Genomic DNA, 19,517 nt, shown 5'->3' on the forward strand with positions numbered 1-19,517 from the left:
TTTTTGTCACAATCAGAAAAACATATTTGAATGTATATTTTGCTAGCGTTGTGCTCTGAATTCTTAGAAGCCCTTGAAGTCTCTTTATCTTCTGGTATAGTTTTGCAAAGATACCAATATTACTGGTTTTCTGTGCAAAAGGCAACATTTCTCAGGTTTTTTAAAATTTCATTTTAATTTTTAGTTTGGGTTTACTATTGCACACTTTTGTGTAATTAAAGCAACAAAGACTTAGGCTGTAAACTACCTCCTAACAACTCATGGTGTAGTGAGTTCAGGGAAGTTGGTATTTCTGTTGATCTTCTTCATTGGACTGAGAGCTATGAAGTCTCATTGGTTCACTGAAGGAATAAGACCATGGCTGATAGAGAATGAGATATTCTCTTGGTCCCCAAGTTAGACTTTATATTATCCAACATTTATTTGTTTTATAATTACACTTCGCCACTAGTGAGGGTTCATCACTTTAAAAAGATCACTTAATAAATTGACTATAAGAAACCAAGAAAGTACAAAACCATGACCAGTTGATGCTCATCCAGTAATTAAGGCGCTGTCTAAAGCGATCATGTCTTGAGGATGGGATACAGGGTCAGGTAATGATTCCTGGAAACTTACATATAAACCCAGTTTTATAAAGTGAGTTTTCTCTTGTTGTGAAAGAATTCAGGTGGTTTCATTTGGCTTTTAAAAAATTAAGAAATATTTCTGGGTAAAGATGCATCTATTTTAATCTTCTTATCCATGAAAAGAGTAGTAAAGCAGTTAAAAAAAAAAAACCAAAAAGGGAGAACAGGTGAAGAGACAATAGAAGATATCATTTTAGAAGCTGGAAAAAGTATGGACAAGTACTAAGTTAGTAGACCTGAGAAGCTCAAATTCTAAGCAATCAGTTTCAGAAGCTTAGAAGTAAATTTATGTAACAATCACATAATACTTGAGCGGTACAAGGTACCTCTTGACATAAGAATTTTGGGGTAGAAGTTGTTTAAAATAAGGAGGTTGCATTAAGTATAAATTTAAGAAGTAGTTGGATCCCTAGATTTTCCTTCCCCCAACTCTGGCAATTGGGTGATTGACCTACCCCTGACCTGGCAAAGATGGGAGATTTATTCTGTAGAGAAGATAAAACAGTGGTCTCTGGCCTAGTGACTTGGGCAGTAGGCACTAGAAACACTTGAAAGCAAGGAATCATATTGAAGGAGGGAGATTAAGGGAAGTATGTGAACTGGGTACTGAGACCTCACTTTACCCCATCCCATGCCAAGAGCTTTGATATTTGAACAGCAGGAGCATCAAGAGGAGAGATCAGAGGAGAAAGGAATTTTCAGTGAAAGAATACAAGAAAAATTCATAGAAATAAAGGACATGAGTTTTCACATTGAAAGGGCCAAGAAAGGTCCAGCATGATAGATGAAAAAAATACCTATATTAAAGACACATCATTGTGGTGAGTTAGACAGCTGGAAAGACAGATGATTCTGAATGCTTCCAGAGGAAAAAACAATCACAACAAAGGATGAGGATTCAAAACAACTGTGGACTTCTAAAGAACAACACTGGAAGCTAAAACACAATGAATGCGCCAAGCCTTCATTTTTCAGAAGAATTATTTTCGACACTGAATTCTGTATTTAGTCAGCCCACCAAGCAGGTTTTAAGGCACATAAAAGCATTTTAAAATACTAAGGTCTTAAAAAAATTATTCTTTGTGGTTTTCAAAATATCTTACTTTACAGATACATACTCATACCTACAGATGAAATGGTATGTTTTGAATCTGCTTCAAAATAATCTACTTGGGGCACTGGCCAGGTAGCTCAGTTGGTTAAAGTGTTGTCCTAATAGGCCAAGGTTGTGGATTTGATCCCTGATCAAGGCACATTCAAGAAGTACCCAGTGAATAAAATAAGCAGAATAGCAAATCGATATTTCTCTCTTTCCCTCTCTCTCTCCCTAAAATCAATAAATAAAAATTTTAAAAGATAATCCACTTGGGAGGGTGTGTATTAGGGGGGTTTATAGAGGAAACAAGAGTGACTGAGTTAATAGCTATCAAAGCTGGATAGTAGTACGTGGCATTTTCCTATTTTTTTATTTTTGCATATATTTGAAAATTCCCATAATAAAAAGTTAAAAAACACACAAACATTCTACAAACCTTACTTCTGAAAAGTGTGCCCCTTCAAAACAAGGAAGTATTAAATAAGAGGAAGGTTTGGCAGAAGATACTGTCCTCACATTGTGATCTCCAGGCCAAGTAGCATCAATATCAGCTGTGAACTTGTTAGAAATACAAATTCTTAGCCCCAAGCCCAGACATTATGAAGCATGAACTCTGGGTAATGAGGTCCAGCATCCTGTCTTAACAAACCTTCAAGTGATGTCAATGCATGCTAAAATGAAGAACTATTCTTCTAAAGCAAGAAAAATAGCTATGCTCAAGTAAAGAGTGAATATTACTAGTGGTTTATTCCATCTCATTTTCTTAACTGCTTGCTCTTAAGACCTTGATAGTCGATCTGACATTTAAATGAATGGAGTCGTCATACATAAAGGCAGAGAAATTGCTATTCAATGTGCTATTGGTGCTAGCAGTCTGAATTGACAGTGGATGTAAAAGGTTCAGACTTTGGGAAACTCTTAAGTATAGTGATTATCTCAGACATTGAGTAGTTATAGGGAGAACAGATGACCATCCCTATACCAGCCTGGCTGCTTTTCTTAACTGGCACCTTGATATTCTGTGCTAACATTGCTCATTGAATTTTACATTCTTGAGAATAGACTGTCTTTCCCTTCCTCCACTATCAAAAGCCTGTCTTTCCTCTGGGCCCAGCTAGCCCACACCTTTTCAATGAATCACTCCTCATTTTTTTAACTATAAGTTTTGTGGGGTTTTTTTTAATGTACTGAGTAACTATGGTAATCATTTTCTAGGTATTTTACTTGTTACTTCCTTTGTTGTCACGACAATCTCCTTATAGCGAAGCTAAATATACTGTGTTATACTGTATATTTAACCTTTTCATGTATGTTTTTGTCTTTTTTTGTCCCTTTCATTCTTATTATAAAGAATAGTAATTGTCTCCTCCTGTTTCAAGGTAGAAGGATTTCCATTAGCACAGTGGTTCCCTACGTTACGGGGTGTGAAAAATGAGGAGTCAGATGATTTCAAGTCTAAGCAGTTGGTAGTTACCTTTTACAAAATTCTGGAATCCTGCAAGAGGAGAAGTTTAGGGAACAAGGCAAATCAGGTGATCAGTTTCAGATATATTGAGATGCATCTTAGGCTTTCAAGAGAAAATAATAGAGGAGGCCGATTTCACTCATATGTGGAATTTAACGAACAAACTGAACTAACAAGCAAAACAGACAGACTCATAGAAGGAGAATAAATGACAGTAATGGGGGTGGTAAAGGATGGAGGGATTGAGCAAAAAGGAAAGAAGGACTACTGGACATGGACAACAGTGTGGTGATTGCTGGGGGGAGGGTGGTATAAGGGGACTAAATGGTAATGGGACAAAATATTTTTTAAAAAATTGTAATCCAAAAGAGAAAGAAAGAAAATAATAGAGGAAGCGACTGAGTAAAAGTCTGGAGGCCAGGGAAGAGGGCTTTTTGATTTTGCAGCTATTTATATTGCCTGTCCCACCCAATCTTTTCTATGATGATTGGTAAAATGGTGATTTTCCTACTCTACAAACTCCTTCTACATTTATCAGCATTCTACTGTAAAAAAATACAACACAAAAAAAAAACCAGGCCCTTTTGTCCAATTTATTATCAGAATGGACTCATTATTCTTGATTTATTCAGTGGATTATAATCCATTTCTGTATTTACATATTTTGATGATAAAATTATTATATGTTTGGCTAATAAAAATATCTTCAAGCTCATTCCCTGTTCCTTTTGACATGCCTCTGTGGAGCGCACCCCCCCCCCACCCCCCCCATAGCACTTCATTACCTTTAGGCTCAAGATTTTCCAGGTTCATCATACACATTACCTGCCGCAGTTCCGGAGGAGCCTTGGTTGCTTTGGGTAGGGATATGGTATTAGAATGGGGTGGGAGTCTTAATAGTCAGTACAGACTTTGCCTTAATCTTCCTACTTTAAATGTTGTACCCTTTTCTTCAGTTTTTCTTGATAGCCCTTAGTTTAGGGGTTCCTTAAATTCAAAACACCTAAATAGAAAACCTCTAGTCTTCTGCTAGAGGGATAATTTGACTATCTTTCAAGATGGTATCTAGGCAGACTAAATGTTTCCTACTTCTAATCAATTCTTCTGTTTGTAGCTTCAGAGGAACCTGGAACTTCAGATTATTGGTTCTCATTCTTTTCTTCTCTCTATGGCTCTTTGACACAAATAAACTCGCTACTTAGCCTGTCTTCTCCCCACTGTACACTTAGGTTTCCCTAGTAGCCTGTGACATACCAGTTTGCTCATCTCCTTTCTGTCTTCTAAAATTTGATCAAAATCTTTTTTGCTGTTCTCTTCTATTTATTTCTTTATGCCTTTTCTTATTATTTAAATGGGATTTGATGAATGAATGGAGGTGAATATATTTAGTCTACCATTTTTAACTACAAGTTCTACATATTTTCAAAATAAACTTCATCTTTTAACAGAAGTATTATATGATTTATAGAAAAATTGATAGGTAAGCAAATTAAGACAGTGAGCTCTAATCGTACAATTTTAAAATACTGTCAGTCTTTCATACACTGTATTAAAATTGCTGTATACTATTCCATGGAGTAAGTATTCTCTTCAGCTTTTGTTTTTTTTGTTCAGACTGTTATCTTATTATCTTATTAGACTGTTACTGCTATCAAAATGAATACATGTGAGATATGTACCATTATGATCAGGACATGGGGGTAAACAATAAAACAACCAGAAAACTCAGAAATTTTTAGAAATAACCTGAAGAATTTTAAATACTACGTTAGGAGAGATTTTGGTAGTACCACAGTTCAGGTTGAGTGGGATGCAGTTTTAAGGAAGTACAACTGAGTAGAAACCTTAACTAATTGTACCATGTTTTTTCTAAAGAACTACTGCTGTGTCATATATAGACTTTAAGCCTGCCCTGTTTTCATCCCATTTGCACCTACTGTATATTAATGAATTAATGGTGAGACATAGCAGAATGGATGAACCTCAGTGTTATACTGAGTAAAAGCAGTGAAGCACAAAGGAATACATATTGATTCCATTTACATAAATTTATAAAAGTTGCAGACAGTATAGTGCAAGAAAGCAGATTTGGGGGCTACTTAGAACAGTAGACTGATTAAGTTAAATTATTTACTTGGTTCTTCAGAAAGTGTATATGCTTTACTTTCTCCAAGAAGTTTTTCTCAATAACTGGACTCCATTCGTAAGATTTCTGAATATTTGGCACTCAGTTAAATTTACAGTAGTTATTATGTTTGTGAGTATTAAATGTCTTTTATGCATTTCTGTTTTCATAATTATTGAACAGGGTATGCATTGTCTCGTTTTTTCCTTTTGCATCGTTTTAACATACTCTACCTCCTACCCATGGTCCTAATCATGATGCCCAGCACATAGTGATTCAAAAAATGTTTTTGTATATTTTAGCCAGTCAGACCACGATTTGTTGTCTTAATCTTAAAGATCTTATTTATTTATTTATTTTTAGAGGGAGGGAAGGGAGGGAGAAAGAGAGGGAGAGAAAGGAAACATCAGTCAATCAGTTGCCTCTCTTAGTCGCCTCGATCCGGGACCAAACCTGCAATCCAGTCATGTATCCCAACTGTAAATCAAGCCAGCAACCTTTTGCCTGGCAGGACCACACCCAGCTAACTGAGCCACACCCATCAGGGCTGTTATGTAAATTTTAAAAGAAATTGTTTCATAGGCTAAAGAACATTGTGGGGATATATTATTTTTGCTAAATAAACTGATAAAGAGATAAAAGATGATGCTGTTAAATGGGGAGAGAATAAATAATAAACTCTGGAAGTACAGTGTGTAGCTTCTCTTCAGCAAATAAGTTTCGTTACATTGAGGACTTGCTGTACTCTCTATCTGATGGATGAAGACATGGTATGTGATGTGATCCTGTCATATTTTAATTCATTTATTGGGCACAAAACAAGGATATAAAATTTTAATTTTATGTATTCTTATGAAGACTGTAAAACACAACTAAATAATTGACATTTCTATTACATTTTTACATTTTGATACAGGCAGTTTCCTCAAACTATCCTATATAGGTCTGATGTAATGTTCATTTTATCTCGGCTTTTTATTGAAAACTCTTCTGGCCATTACTTTCAAAGACATATAAAAGCCTAGAAGTTAATTTGAGATACTTGAGAGGAAATGCTAACATCATTTTGTGATAAAATATAACCATATCTTGTTTATAAAAGTTAATAAAATCAAAGTCTTCGTTATGAGAATTTACCTTATTGGAGGCAGGAAAAAAGTAGTAAATGACTTTCCTAAAACTTATTTTGGACCTTTTTTAAAAAAAATTGTGCTTTGAGTAGTGTTTCCACCAGTTAAGCTGACTAAAAGCATTTGATGAAAAATATTCTCTCTTTTTTTGAAATATGTTTGTAGTTTATGTCAGCTCATTTGTAGGAATGATGAATAAAATTTAGTGTTTGGTAACTATGCCCTTCCTGTGCTCTTTATCTGAGACATCTTCACAAAAGTTATTTGAGTAGAAAAAATAAGAGTGTCCCACCAGCCAGAACGGGTATGTTCATGTTTTTACTATAGAGTATGATACTTCTAAGAATATAATTAGTTTTGCTTTTCATTTTCTACTTTTTTTCCCCCGTAGCCTCATGATTTTGATGAGTGTCGATTTGATATTAGTGTAAATGACAGCGTTTGGTATCTTCGTGCTCAGGATCCAGATCACAGACAACAGTGGGTAGATGCCATCGAACAGCACAAGGTAAGGGTCTCCAATGTTTACTTCCATCCCCTGATACACCATGTGTTACTGAAAAGTTATACATTGTTTGGGTGGTAAAGATTAAAGCAGTACAGAAGTAAGTTTTTGAAATAAATTTTTTTTAAGTGTTTCCCAGATCTTTTTTTTTTTTTTTAAGATTTTATTTATTTTTAGAGAGGGAAGGGAGGGGGATAGAGAGAGAAACATCAATGTGCGGTTGCTGGGGGTCATGCCCTAAAACCCAGGCATGTGCCCTGACTGGGAATCGAACCTGCGACACTTTGGTTTGCAGCCCGCACTCAATCCACTGAGCTACACCAGCCAGGGCTTAAAATAATTTTATTTGTGACACTTGAGCTGCACTAACGGAATTAGCTGTGATGAGTATTTTTAATTGTTGACTAAAACAAAATATGCCCTTTTTAGTAAAACAAAACTTGATTTTCATATTTAGGATTTGCTTCATAATAAAAGTCATTTAATCCTAATGTTTACAAGCTTCAGTGTTAATTTTGTAGTCATCTATAACCATTTGGGTAAAGTCTTAGTGTAAACATTTGCAAATCATTTTTTTGTAAGTATGAAGCTATTTAATAGTAAGCCTTTAGAAAGTCTTTCTTATATAAATATATAAGCCACATTCTTGTAATTTAAAGCTAGTCTTTGACTTCTGTAAGTGGTAAATAGACTAAAGAAATATATTAATAAATCTGCATGATTAGGTAACTCATTATGTCATGGTAAAACAAGGAATAAGGAAAGTTATAAATTTACTGTGCCATTCCTGAGTATGATTTCAAGAGAACTTTGCTCTTGTTCACAAACTTGTCTGTACTTGTTCATTCGGGTTTCAGAGCTGTAGGTGAAACACCTGTTTTGGTTGACAGGCACAAAACATGTACACACACAAAACAAGAAAAACCAGTCTGGCCTGGGGTACCACAGGCACGTTCTTTTTTGATACTGATCATGTGTTAGGTTTTTGTTTAATTAATTTATTTTTAAGTATATTTTATTGATTATGCTGTTACAGTTGTCCCAGTTTTTTCCCTTTGCCCCCCTCTGTCCAGTACCCACCTTGATCATGTGTTAGTTTTTATTGTCTCATTATTGACTGAATTTTTCCCAGCATAAAGACAACTGACTGTGATGCTAATCTTTTTCTCCTTATTTTAGCTTTAGTATTATATTGGTTTTAAAACTTTTGTGACTCTTAATTATCTTGATATTACTAGCTTTAGAAAAGCGTCTAACCATGGAAAAATGGGATACAGTTTTCTGTTATTTCAGAGAGAATTATTTAAGCTAGAATTCCAGAATCTTACTGTTTTGGAGCCGGGCCTACCTGGAATTAGACAGTGCAGCCTACCATAAATTGTTGTGATAACTTCTCTCTTAGTGCATGTAATCCCATGGCATATATAATCCCATGTTTTTTCTGTTTAAGTATATTTTGTATATTTTGCTTGTTTTTCTTAGTAAAGCTGAACCAGAATTTTTTGCATACTCCCATTTTGTGTTTCCTTTTCAAGTGAAGAAGTATACATGAATCATATATTGTTTTCATATTACTGATTTTTTTGTGTCTTTGAACAATAGATAGAATCTTTGGTTCTCTTTCAGAGCACCGTGACTTAAGCTGAGATAACAGATTTTTGGTGAATTTAAGTTCTTAGGAAAAAGGTTCAACAGCAGGGTTCCAGACACAATGTAAACTTTTCCTTTCTGATTTCCAAAGATAGTTTATAGCCATGATTCTTCCTTCATAGCCATGGAAGGAAGAATCATTGTTAATGGTTATTCTTATTAATACTTAATTACTCAATTTTAGTGTAAAATACATGATATGTGCCAACTAAGTAACATATCAGTGAAAATTTAAATTGCATGTGAATTCTAAAAATAAATTGAGTTGTTAAACTAATATCTGAGAGGGAGAAAATTCAAATGCTGTCACCAAACATAATTAGCAAAGTTTTTTTTTCCATAGACCAGAAATAAAGAGGTAGTGGGAGATGTTTTCTAATTCATTCTTCAATATCACTAAAGAATGTTGAATGTAGAAATTAATTTTTTAATTTTACTATTTAAGCATGCTTTGGTATATTGCTCTTCAAAATTTATATCAAATATTATGGCATTGTGGTAATGTTGATGATGATAATGATAACTAGATAATGACAGTGATTGGAGTTCTACTATTTATTGAGGATCACCGAGTATTAATTATTTTATTTGTACTTCATGTGCTTTATTTTCTCCCTACTATCCTAAGAGGTGAGAGAAGTATTGTTTTACAGAAGAGAGAGCTGAGGTTTAGATTAAAATTAAGTAACTTGCCTGAGACTGTACTACCTTTTAGTTCATGGATTCTTAGGATTCAGTTTTATGTTGATTCTGCTTTCTATCATTTACTGTTGGTAGACTGAATGTTTGAAAATAATTTCCATAAGCTCACTTCTTGTAGGTTAGCGTATATCATCTGAGTTTTACTACCATATATATGCAAGACAAATATGAATTCATCTTCCTGCCCATGGAATATCAAAAAGAGCATTTTATTGTATTAATTAGTGTTCAAATACTGGATTCTGGGGTCTGACAAGTCAGGGATTGAATCCTGGCACTCTTACTAAGTAGCTATGTGACACTGGAAAGTTGAAGAAGGAAAAATGACAGTCAATATGCAGGATGTGCCTCAATATCCCCCCACCACCAGCAGAAACAAATAAGCAAAATAATGTAGTCCTGATAAACCAGGAGTGTTGTACTTTAAAGTTGACCTGGGTTTCCATCATGCCGACTCATTCAATTAATGGTTACTTCCTCATTGTACCACCTGTTCTTATAATGGTTAGACAGGACACTTGGAATAGTGGACCTGTCTTTCTCTTCTGATATCATGAGATGAGCCTTCATTGCCTTTTTGTTGTTGTTGCTATTGGGCCTTTGTTAGGGCTTCCCTGACTGGTTTAAGTAATTTTCAATTTTCAGTATTAGGAAGAAATTTGAGGTTTCTGTTCTTTTCTTTCCCAGGTCTTTATACTCATTATAATAACTTCTATATAGTAGTACATCTCTCTCCCCCACCCCTCTTATCTCTCCCTCCCTCCCTCCCACTCTTCCTCCATCTCCATTTCTCTCTGTCCCCCTCCCTCTCACACACACACACCATACCACCCCACCCCACACCTGCAGTTCTATCTTACAGGACCTTTTGAACAATAATAATGGGGTGATGATGATGATAGCCACCATTTTTGAGAATTAATGTATGCCAGATGTGGTAATAAACACTTTATATACATTATCTCACTTTACTCTCACAGCCCTGTGAGTTTAACAGTATTATCCTATTTTTACAGAATTGGAAATGGAGACATAGAGAGGTTAAGTAACTTGTCCAAGGTCAAATGGCTAATTAATGTAAGAGCCAGTATTCAGACCTAGGTCTGTCTGACCTGCGAACCAGAGCTTTTGGACAGCAAGCACTTCTGCCATCCGTTAAGGATGTATTTATTTGACATATATTTTGTTGACTTAAATCTTGGGCTTTTTGAATTACAATATTCTCATATTAATATACATTCTTCATATCTCGAGTTTTTTTTTTTACACCATAAGCTCATAAAGGCTCAGATATACTGCTTCTTTGTAGTAATCAGCAAAGCTTTGGGCACATAAGAGTTTTCCAGTCAGAATAACTTAGAGTATTGTAAAACAGATTTTTATAGAAGAAATACGTGATTTTTGAAGTTTTTTCTTTTAATCTTTAGAGTTAGTGTTAGAATGTCTACTGACAAAAATACAATATAAAGGTGTATATTTTCTGTTTAGCTCTGGTGATTTGCACTCCTTCGTATTATTCCAGGATGACTTGCTCACTACAAGAAAAGTTTTAAAGTGGTAATTCTATGATACAAAATTTTTCAGTATATTAAAAATTGCATAAATCATTGTGACATTAGACAGTGGTCCCTGTGGAAGATATTCCTGAGGTCATTCTTAAATTTGAAGGATCTATTTCAATTTAAAATACAGAAAGGGACATACACATGCCAGACCAGTAATTCTTTTTTGAAATGGCTCGCTGGCTTTATTGTGTGGGGTTCATTCATATTCTGCATTTCTACTAGGATTTAAGACAGCACTAAATACCCCTGGCTGGCATAGCTCAGTGGATTGAGTGCAGGTTGCAAACCAAAGTGTCGCAGGTTCGATTCCCAGTCAGGGCACATGCCTGGGTTGCAGGCTATGGCCCCCAGCAACTGCACATTGATGTTTCTCTCCCTCTCCCTCTCTCTCTCTCTTTCTCTCTCTCTCTCTCTCTCTCCCTCTCCCTCTCCCTCCCTACCTCCCCCTCCCTTCCCTCTCTAAAAAATAAATAAAAATAAATAAAATCTTTTTAAAAAGACAGCACTAAATAAATGATTTTTAAAGATGTGGTTTTATTTTCATTAATAAATATTTTGGCCATCTCTGTTGCCTTGAGATGAAATGAGATGGTGCTTGTGAAAATTATCTAAAAACTAAAAACCGTATGAAACTTAAGTTTTTGGTTTTGACAGTTTGTGATAATCACGATATTCCTTTATGCCCATAAGGGAGCAGCCTTATTAGACTCTGATATTTTGCTGGTCATTGGGCCACACAGACTTTCCCCCCATTTTGGAAATTACCCAAGACTTAAGGAGTCAGAGGAAAACGCACAATTAGGGAGAAAGAATTGAAATGGTAATTTTTACAGATACTAATTTTCTATAGTGGGAATCTTTGGGCAGTTGTTTTGTAATTTAGTATTTATGGATTTGTACTTACCCTTTTAGAAGGCTCACTAATTTATATGTGAAGCTCCATTGACTACTTTCAGAAGAAAACTTTATTCTCAAACTGAGAAGCTTAAGGATTTCTGTCTGAGGAAATAATATTGAAAACAAATTTTGAAACAAATTTAATACATTTTACTTGAAATGGATGTGGAAAAAAAGTTTCTTACCAAAAGATTGTCATGGTGGAGCCATCTAAATGTACCCAATACTCATTTTAAAGATCTTTTAAAAATTGTGTTGCTGTTTGCCATAATGAAAATTTTCCCCATGCTACCTGAGGGTCAGTTTGATTTTGGTGCTTTTCCTCTAATTTTAGGAACAATTTCTGCTTATTTAACACCTTAATTTCTTTTGTGTTAAATTTGATATACTCTTATTAGAAAGCTATTTTAAAACAACTAAATGGCAAAATATACTTGTTACTACTTAATATTTTAAATATCAAATCATATAAAGCTATTATCTGTTTGCCATTTTTAAATTTCATATTTATTATATATTTTTTCCATTACTATTTCGTCCCCTTTCACCCTCCACTGCTGAGCAGTCACCACACTGTTGTCCATGAGTCCTTTTTCCTTTTTGCTCCAGCGCTCCACCCACTAACCTCCCTGCCCTCCCCAACTAGCTGTGATCTACTGTCCTTCTATGAGTCTGTCTGTTTTGCTTGTTAGTTCACTAGATTCCACATATGAGTAAAGTCAGATGGTATTTGTCTTTCTCTAACAGGCTTATTTTACTTAGCATAATGTCATCTGCTTTCCATCTATGAGTCTGTCTCTGTATTGCTTGTTTGTTCATTAGATTCCACATCCGAGTGAAATCGTATGGCATATGTCTTTCTCTGACAGGCTTATTTCACTTAGCACAATGTTCTCCAGGTCCAAAAGGTAAAATTTCCTTTTTTTAGAACTGAGTAGAATTCCACTGTGTAATTGTCCCATGTTTTCTCCACTCATCTACTGATGGAGACTTGGGCTCTTCACATACCTTGGCAATCATGAGTAATGCTACAGTGAACATAGGGGTGCTTATGTTCTTTTAAATTAGTGTTTCGGGTTCCTTCAGCTATATTCCCAGAAGTGGGATCACTGAGTCAAAAAGCAGATCCATTTTCAATTTTTTTAGGTGTCTCCATACTGCTTTCCACAGTGGCAGCACCAGTCTGCTTTCCCACCAGTAGTGCACAGAAGTTCCCCTTTCTCCACATCCTCACCAGCACTTGTTGTTTGTTGATTTATTGATGATTGCCTTCTGACAGGTGTGAGATGATATCATCATTTCACAGGTGTGAAATGTGGTTTTCATTTGCATTTCTCTGATGATTAGTGATGTTGAGCATCTTTTCATATGTTTATTGGACATCTGTATGTCCTCTTAGGAGAAGTGTCTATTCAAGTTCTTTGCCCATCTTTTAATTGGGTTGTTTGTGGTTTTGAGTTTTGTAAGTACTTTATAAATTTTGGATATTAACCCCTTATCAAATGTATTGGCAAATATGTCCTTCCATTCTGTGGGTTGTCTTTTTATTTCATTGATTTCCTTTTCTGTGCAATAACTTTCTAGTTTGATATAATCCCATTTATTTGCTTCTTTTGTTTCCCTTGCCTGGGGAGACATTTCTGATTTTAAAAATTGCTACGAGCAATGTCTGAGATTTTGCTGCCTGTGTTTTCTTCTAGGATTTTTATGGTTTTGAGTCTAACCTTTAAGTCTTTCATCCATTTTGAATTTATTCTTATATGTTATGAAGAAGGTGGTCTAGTTTCTTTCTTTCTTTCTTTCTTTCTTTCTTTCTTTCTTTCTTTCTTTCTTTCTTTCTCTCTCTCTCTCACTCTCTCTCTCTCTCTCTCTTTCCTTCATGTATCTGTCCAGTTTCTCAACACTGTTTATTGAATAAACTACCTTTAATCCATTGTATGTGCTTGCTTCCTCTATCAAATATTGACTATAAGGTTGGGTTTATTTCTGGATTCTCTATTCTGTTCCATTGATCCGTGTGTCTGTGTTTATGCCATTGCCAGGCTGTTTTGATTACTATGGCCTTGTATAATTTGATATTAGGTATCGTGGTTCCTCCAACTTTGTTCTTTCTCAGGATCATCACCCTTGCCATGTGGGGCCTTTTGTGGTTCCATATAAATTTTTGAAATATTTTGGTCTAGTTCTGTGAAATACATCATTGGAAACTTGATAGGAATTGCATTGAATCTGTAGATTGCCTTGGTAGTATGGACATTTTAATGTTAATTCTTCCTACCCATGAACATGATATGTACTTCCATTTATTTGTATCTTCTGTTTCTTTCTTTGGAATCTTACAATTTTCTGTATGTAGGTCTTTTACATCCTTGGTTAGGTATTACTTAACCAAAGTATTACCTTTCTTCAGTATCTTAAAACTCTCCAAATATAGGTCTTTTACATCCTTGGTTAGGTTATTCTTAGGTGTTTTATTATTTTTGATGCAATTGTGAATAGGATTGTCTTCTTAATATCCCTTTCTGTTACTTCGTTACTGGCATATAAGAATACAGCTTATTTCTGGATGTTAATTTTGTGTCCTGCTACTTTGCTGAATTCATTTGTCAGTTCTGGTAGTTTCTTGGTGTCTTCTTTGGGGTTCTGTATGTACAGTATCATGTCATCTGCAAATAGATTTACTTCTTCCTTTCCAACTTAGATACCTTTTATTTCTTTGCTTGTCTGATTGCTGTGCCTAGGACTTTCCAGTACTATGTTGAATAAGAGAGGTAAAAGCAGACATCCCTGTCTTATTCCCAATCTAAGGGGAATGCTTATAGTTTGTTAGTGTTGAGTATGATGTTGGCAGTGGGTTTGTCATATATGGCCTTTATTATGTTTAGGTATGTTCCCTCTATTCCCACTGTGCTGACAGTTTTGATCATAAATGAGTGCTGTATATTATCAAAAGCTTTTTCTGCATCTGTTGATACAATGTGGTTTTTATCCTTCATTTTGTTTATGTGGTGAATCACATTTATTGATTGGCAAATGTATCAACCTTGCATTCCTGCAATAAATCCCACTTGATCATAGTGTATGATTTTTTGGATGCAGTGCTGTATTGAGTTTGCTGATATTTTGTTGAGGATTTTAACATCTAAGTTCATCAGGGATATTGGCCTATAATTTTCTTTCTTTGTATTGTCCTTATTTGGTTTTGGAATTAGGGTAATGATTGCCTCATGAAATGAATTCAGAAGCCCTCCCTCCTCTTGAGTTTTATGAAATAGTTTGAGGAGGATAGGTGTTAGTTCTTCCTGGAATGTTTGGTAAAATTCACCTGTGAAGCCATCTGGTCCAGGGCTTTTGTTTGCTGGGAGTTTTTTGATTATTGCTAAGTGTAACCTTGTCTGTTCAGATGCTCTAATTCTTCCTGATTTAGTTTTGGAAGCTTGTGGGTTTCTAGGAATTTATCGATTTCGTCAAGGTTGTCCAGCTTTTTGACATATAACTGGTCATAATATTTTTAGTTGTTATTTCTCCCTTTTCATTTCTGACTTTATTTGTTTGGGTCCTTTCTCTTTTTTTCTTGATGAGTCTGGTTTAAAGTTTGTCAATCTTGTTTATCTTTTCAAAGAACCAGCTCTTGGAGTCATTGATCTTTTGTATTGTTTATTTTTTTACTTTTTTTGTTTATTTTTCTGCTCTGTTCTTTATTTCCTTCCTTATACTTAATTTTGGCTTTGTTTGTTGTTCTTTTTCAAGTTCCTTGAAGTGTGAAGTTAGAATGTTTACTTGGCCTTTCTCTTGTTTGTTTTTGTTTTTGTTTTTTTTTTCTTGTTTGTTTGTTTTTGTTTTTTGAGATAGGCCTGTTACACCATGAATTTCCCATTTAGGTTTGCTTTTCCAGTGTCCCACAGATTTTTGATTGTTGTTTCCTCATTTTCATTCATTTCAAGGTATCTTTTGATTTCTTCCTTGATCTCATTGTTGACCCATTCATAGTTTAATGACATGTTATTTAGCTTCCATGTCTTTGCATGTTTTTCAGAGTACTTGTGATTGATTGCTAGTTTCATAGCATTGTGTTCAGAGAAGATGCTTGATATGATTTGTATTCTTAAATTTATGGAGACTTGTTTTGTGCCCTAGCATGTGGTCCATCCTAGAAAACATTCCTTGTTCACTTGAAAAGTATGTACATTCTGCTGCTTTGGGGTGAAATGCTCTGGAGATATCAGTGAAGTCCATTTGATCCAGTGTGTGTTTTAAGACTGCTGTCTCTTTGTTTTTCTGGCTGGAAGATGTATCCATTGAAGTCAGTGGAGTGTCAAAATCCCTGACTATGACTGTATTTCTGTCCCTTTTTGTCAGTCAAGATTTGCTCTACATATTTAGGTGCTCCTATGTTGGGAGTGTAAATGTTTTCTAGGGTTAAATTCTCTTGTTGGATTGTTCCCTTTATCATTTTGTAATGTCCTTCTTTGTCTCTTACTATAGCCTTGGTTTTAAAGGCTATATTGTTGGTTGTAAGTACTGCTACCCCGGCTTTGTTTTCTTGTCGTTTTGCATGAACTATCTTTTTCCAACCCTTTACTTTTTGTCTGTGTGTATCTTTCCATCTGAGATAAATCTCTTGGAGGCAGCATGCATATGGGTCTTGTGTCCTTAACCATTCACCTACCCTGTGTTTTTTGGTTGGAGCATTGAAGCCATTTATATCTAAGAGTGATTATTGATATGAATGTAGTGCCATTTTATTGGTTTATTGTTTTCCTCTTTTTCTTTCTTTCTTTTCTACTCTTTAAAGCAAGCCCTTCAACATTTGTTGCAGTACTTGTTCGGTGTTAGCAAACTCCTTTAGCTTTTTCTTGTATGGGAAAGTTCCTTATTTCTCCTTCGATTTCTAGCGGTAGCCTTGCTGGGTAAAGTAGCCTTGGTTGTAGGACCTTGCTTTTCATAACCTTGAATATTTTATGCCACTCCCTTCTGACCTGAAGTGTTTCTGTTGAGAAATCAGATGATAGTCTAATTGGTGCTCCCTTGTATGAAGCTACCTGCTTTTCTCTTGCAGATTTTAGGGTTCTCTCCCTGCCTTTAAGCCTTGTCATTTTAGACGAGATTGGGCGCAATCAGGGTAGTATGGCCGTAGAAAGCCTTGTCATTTTAATTATGATGTGTCTTGCTGTAGGTCTCTTTGGGTCCAACTTGTTTAGGACTCTCTGAGCTTCCTGGGCTTGTGTGACTTTTTCCGTCACCAAATTAGGGAAGTTTTCAGTCATTATTTCTTCAAATAGGTTCTCGATCCCTCACTTGCTCTCTTTTCCTGGTATTCCCATGATACAGATATTATGATACTTCATGGTGTCTAAAATGTTTCATAAGCTCTCCTCATACTTTGTAGTTCATTTTTTTCTTTTTACTGCTCTGTCTGGGTTTTTTTCTATCTTGTCTTCCAAACCACTGATTTGATACTCTGTTTCATCTAACCTACTGTTTGTTCCTTCTAGTGTATTATTTATTTTAGACAGTCCATTATTTATTTCTGACTGGTCCCTTTTTTATGGTTTCGATGTCTTTTCATGCTATTGAGTATCTTATAATCATTAAACTTATTATCTGATAAATTGCTTGCCTCCATTTCATCTAGTTCTTCTGGAGAATTCTCTTTTCATCTAGGATCTGTTTCTTTGTCTTCTCATTGTCGTTGCTGCTTTGCATTTTCTGCTGTAGCTGCTACAGTAATCAACCAGTTTGTTAATCTAATCAAGCTGTAATTAGCAGCTGGGCTTAAGTACCACAGGCTGGGGCAGAGTACTGTATTTCGCTGTGTATACTGAGCACTTTTTTGCCCAAATTTTTTAGGGAAAAATAAGGATGTGCATTATACATGGGTATAATAATTACATACCCTAGGTATAATAATCCCATAAATATTGTGTACAAAAACATGGGTATACATTATACACGGTAAAATACAGTAATTCCTGTGGCAGGGCTATTGCTTCCCCTTAGGCTGATACCACTTGGAGAGGAGTGCTCTGTCTGAGAAAGATGGCTCCTGCGGTCTAGAGAGTGACTCAGCACAGGGATCCTGCTAGCTGTTCCTTCAGTTTCCTCCCCCAAGCCATCTTTAGTTCACTCTGCCCTTTAGTTCTAAAGTGTCTTTAGTTCACTCTGCCCTTCCTCTGCTGGAACTCTGGGTAAGTAGCAGCAAATGCAATTTTGTGCATTGGCCCTTTAAGAGAGACTCTGCATCTCTAGCTTTTTCTCCCTGGCCAACAGAAACCTTGCTGCTTTTCTTTCTTTCTTTCTTTTTCTTTTTTTTTTTTTTTTTTTAGATTTTATTTCTAGAGAGAGAGAGAAAGAGAGAGAAACAAACATCATTTGGTTGCCTCTCACACGCCCCCAACTGGGGACCCAGGCATGTGCCCTGAGCAGAATGGAACTGGCAACCTCTTGGTTTACAGACTGGCGTTCAATCCAGTGGGCCACACCAGGCAGGGCTCTGCTGCTTTTCATAGCTGGATGTTACCTGAATTCCTTTCCAGCTCTGTTACTATAGGCTGGGAAGTGCAGCTTAGGGTTTAGACCCCACACTTCTCAGGAGAAACCCCCTCCCCCTACCGCAGAACTACCCCTCCACAACTTAAGCTGCCGCCTGTGGGAGCCCAGCCAGCCCTCTCACATTCTCCGCACTCCCTATCACTCTTGCGGTAAGGTGGTTTCTTCTGTCTGTCCTTGGTTATAAAGGCTTTTCTCCAGCTGGTGTTCAGTTGGTTATTCAGAATTTCTCTACAATTTAATTGTAATTCTAGATTGGCTTTGGGAGGAGGTTAGTGTAGCTTCCACTTACTCCTCTGTCATCTTGGGTCAACCTCTGTTTGACAATTTTTAATTAACTATAATTTCAGAAAATTTTCTTAACAAATAGTAAAGTTTCTTTGTATACTTGTCTGCTTTATAAATGATTTTCATATAAAGTTAGCTTTGCATTTTGAATCTGATTTAATTAGCAAAGGCATAAGAATGCAAATGCAACTTTTTTAAGTACTATTTTTAGTATATGTTTTATGTAAGTAATTTTATGAGATCTATGGATTAGAACCAATTCTCCATTTACCTATTTGCATCATACCACATTGATGGAGGGAAGAAGATGGAATCAAATTTTACTTCTTTACATTCAAGAGTTTTGATTTTTGAAGGAAGTGTAAATCTGGTAGCTCCTGTTGTCATCAGGGCTGTCAGATAAGTTGTAGAAAAACCCAAGTGCATCGAATCACAGCTGAAGTTGATTAACCAGCAAAGAAGCGACATTGTGTCTCTGCATGTGTTTCTTATTAAGATCAGGAATTTGCTTAGTTCCCAGCAGTGGGAGGTAATGGGTAAATTGCTTGCAAGCAATTCATACATGGCTAATAGTTTTTTTTTAACATCTAAATGTAGATGGTGTTACACTACCAGGACTTTTATAGTTGATAAAATCAAGGAAGAAAACAAGGTACCAACCCTCTTTAATATTCGTAGTGTTCTGGAATAAAAATAATTCAGCTGTCAAGGGCTTTTAAAATAACGGTTCATTTTTGTTATCTGCAGTTTTGAAATCTGAATTCACCTGAGCCAACATCTGCACTTACATTTCCAATTACCTAAATACTTAATAAAAAATATATTATCTTGAAAGGGGAAATAGATGTCAGTAATTTATAGAGTTTTCATCCAAGTTCTTTTTTCTGAGGAAGGTGTTTATCATTTACCATGATGA

At 35.6% G+C, this 19,517-nt stretch overlaps 1 protein-coding gene across 2 annotated transcripts in view; it reads left to right on the forward strand.

Annotated features, from left to right (window-relative positions):
• CERT1 (ceramide transporter 1) overlaps positions 1 to 19,517 on the forward strand; it is a 112,677-nt gene that overhangs the window by 16,646 nt on the left and 76,514 nt on the right. For both annotated transcript variants that reach the window (XM_045847739.1, XM_045847738.1), the window contains exon 3: positions 6,837 to 6,953. In XM_045847739.1, the coding sequence (XP_045703695.1) occupies positions 6,837 to 6,953 (117 nt within the window). The remainder of the gene's footprint in view (positions 1 to 6,836; positions 6,954 to 19,517) is intronic.

Source organism: Phyllostomus hastatus, unplaced genomic scaffold (genome assembly GCF_019186645.2).
Source record: "Phyllostomus hastatus isolate PE091 unplaced genomic scaffold, TTU_PhHast_1.1 phas_contig_58, whole genome shotgun sequence".
Classification (NCBI taxonomy): domain Eukaryota; kingdom Metazoa; phylum Chordata; class Mammalia; order Chiroptera; family Phyllostomidae; genus Phyllostomus; species Phyllostomus hastatus.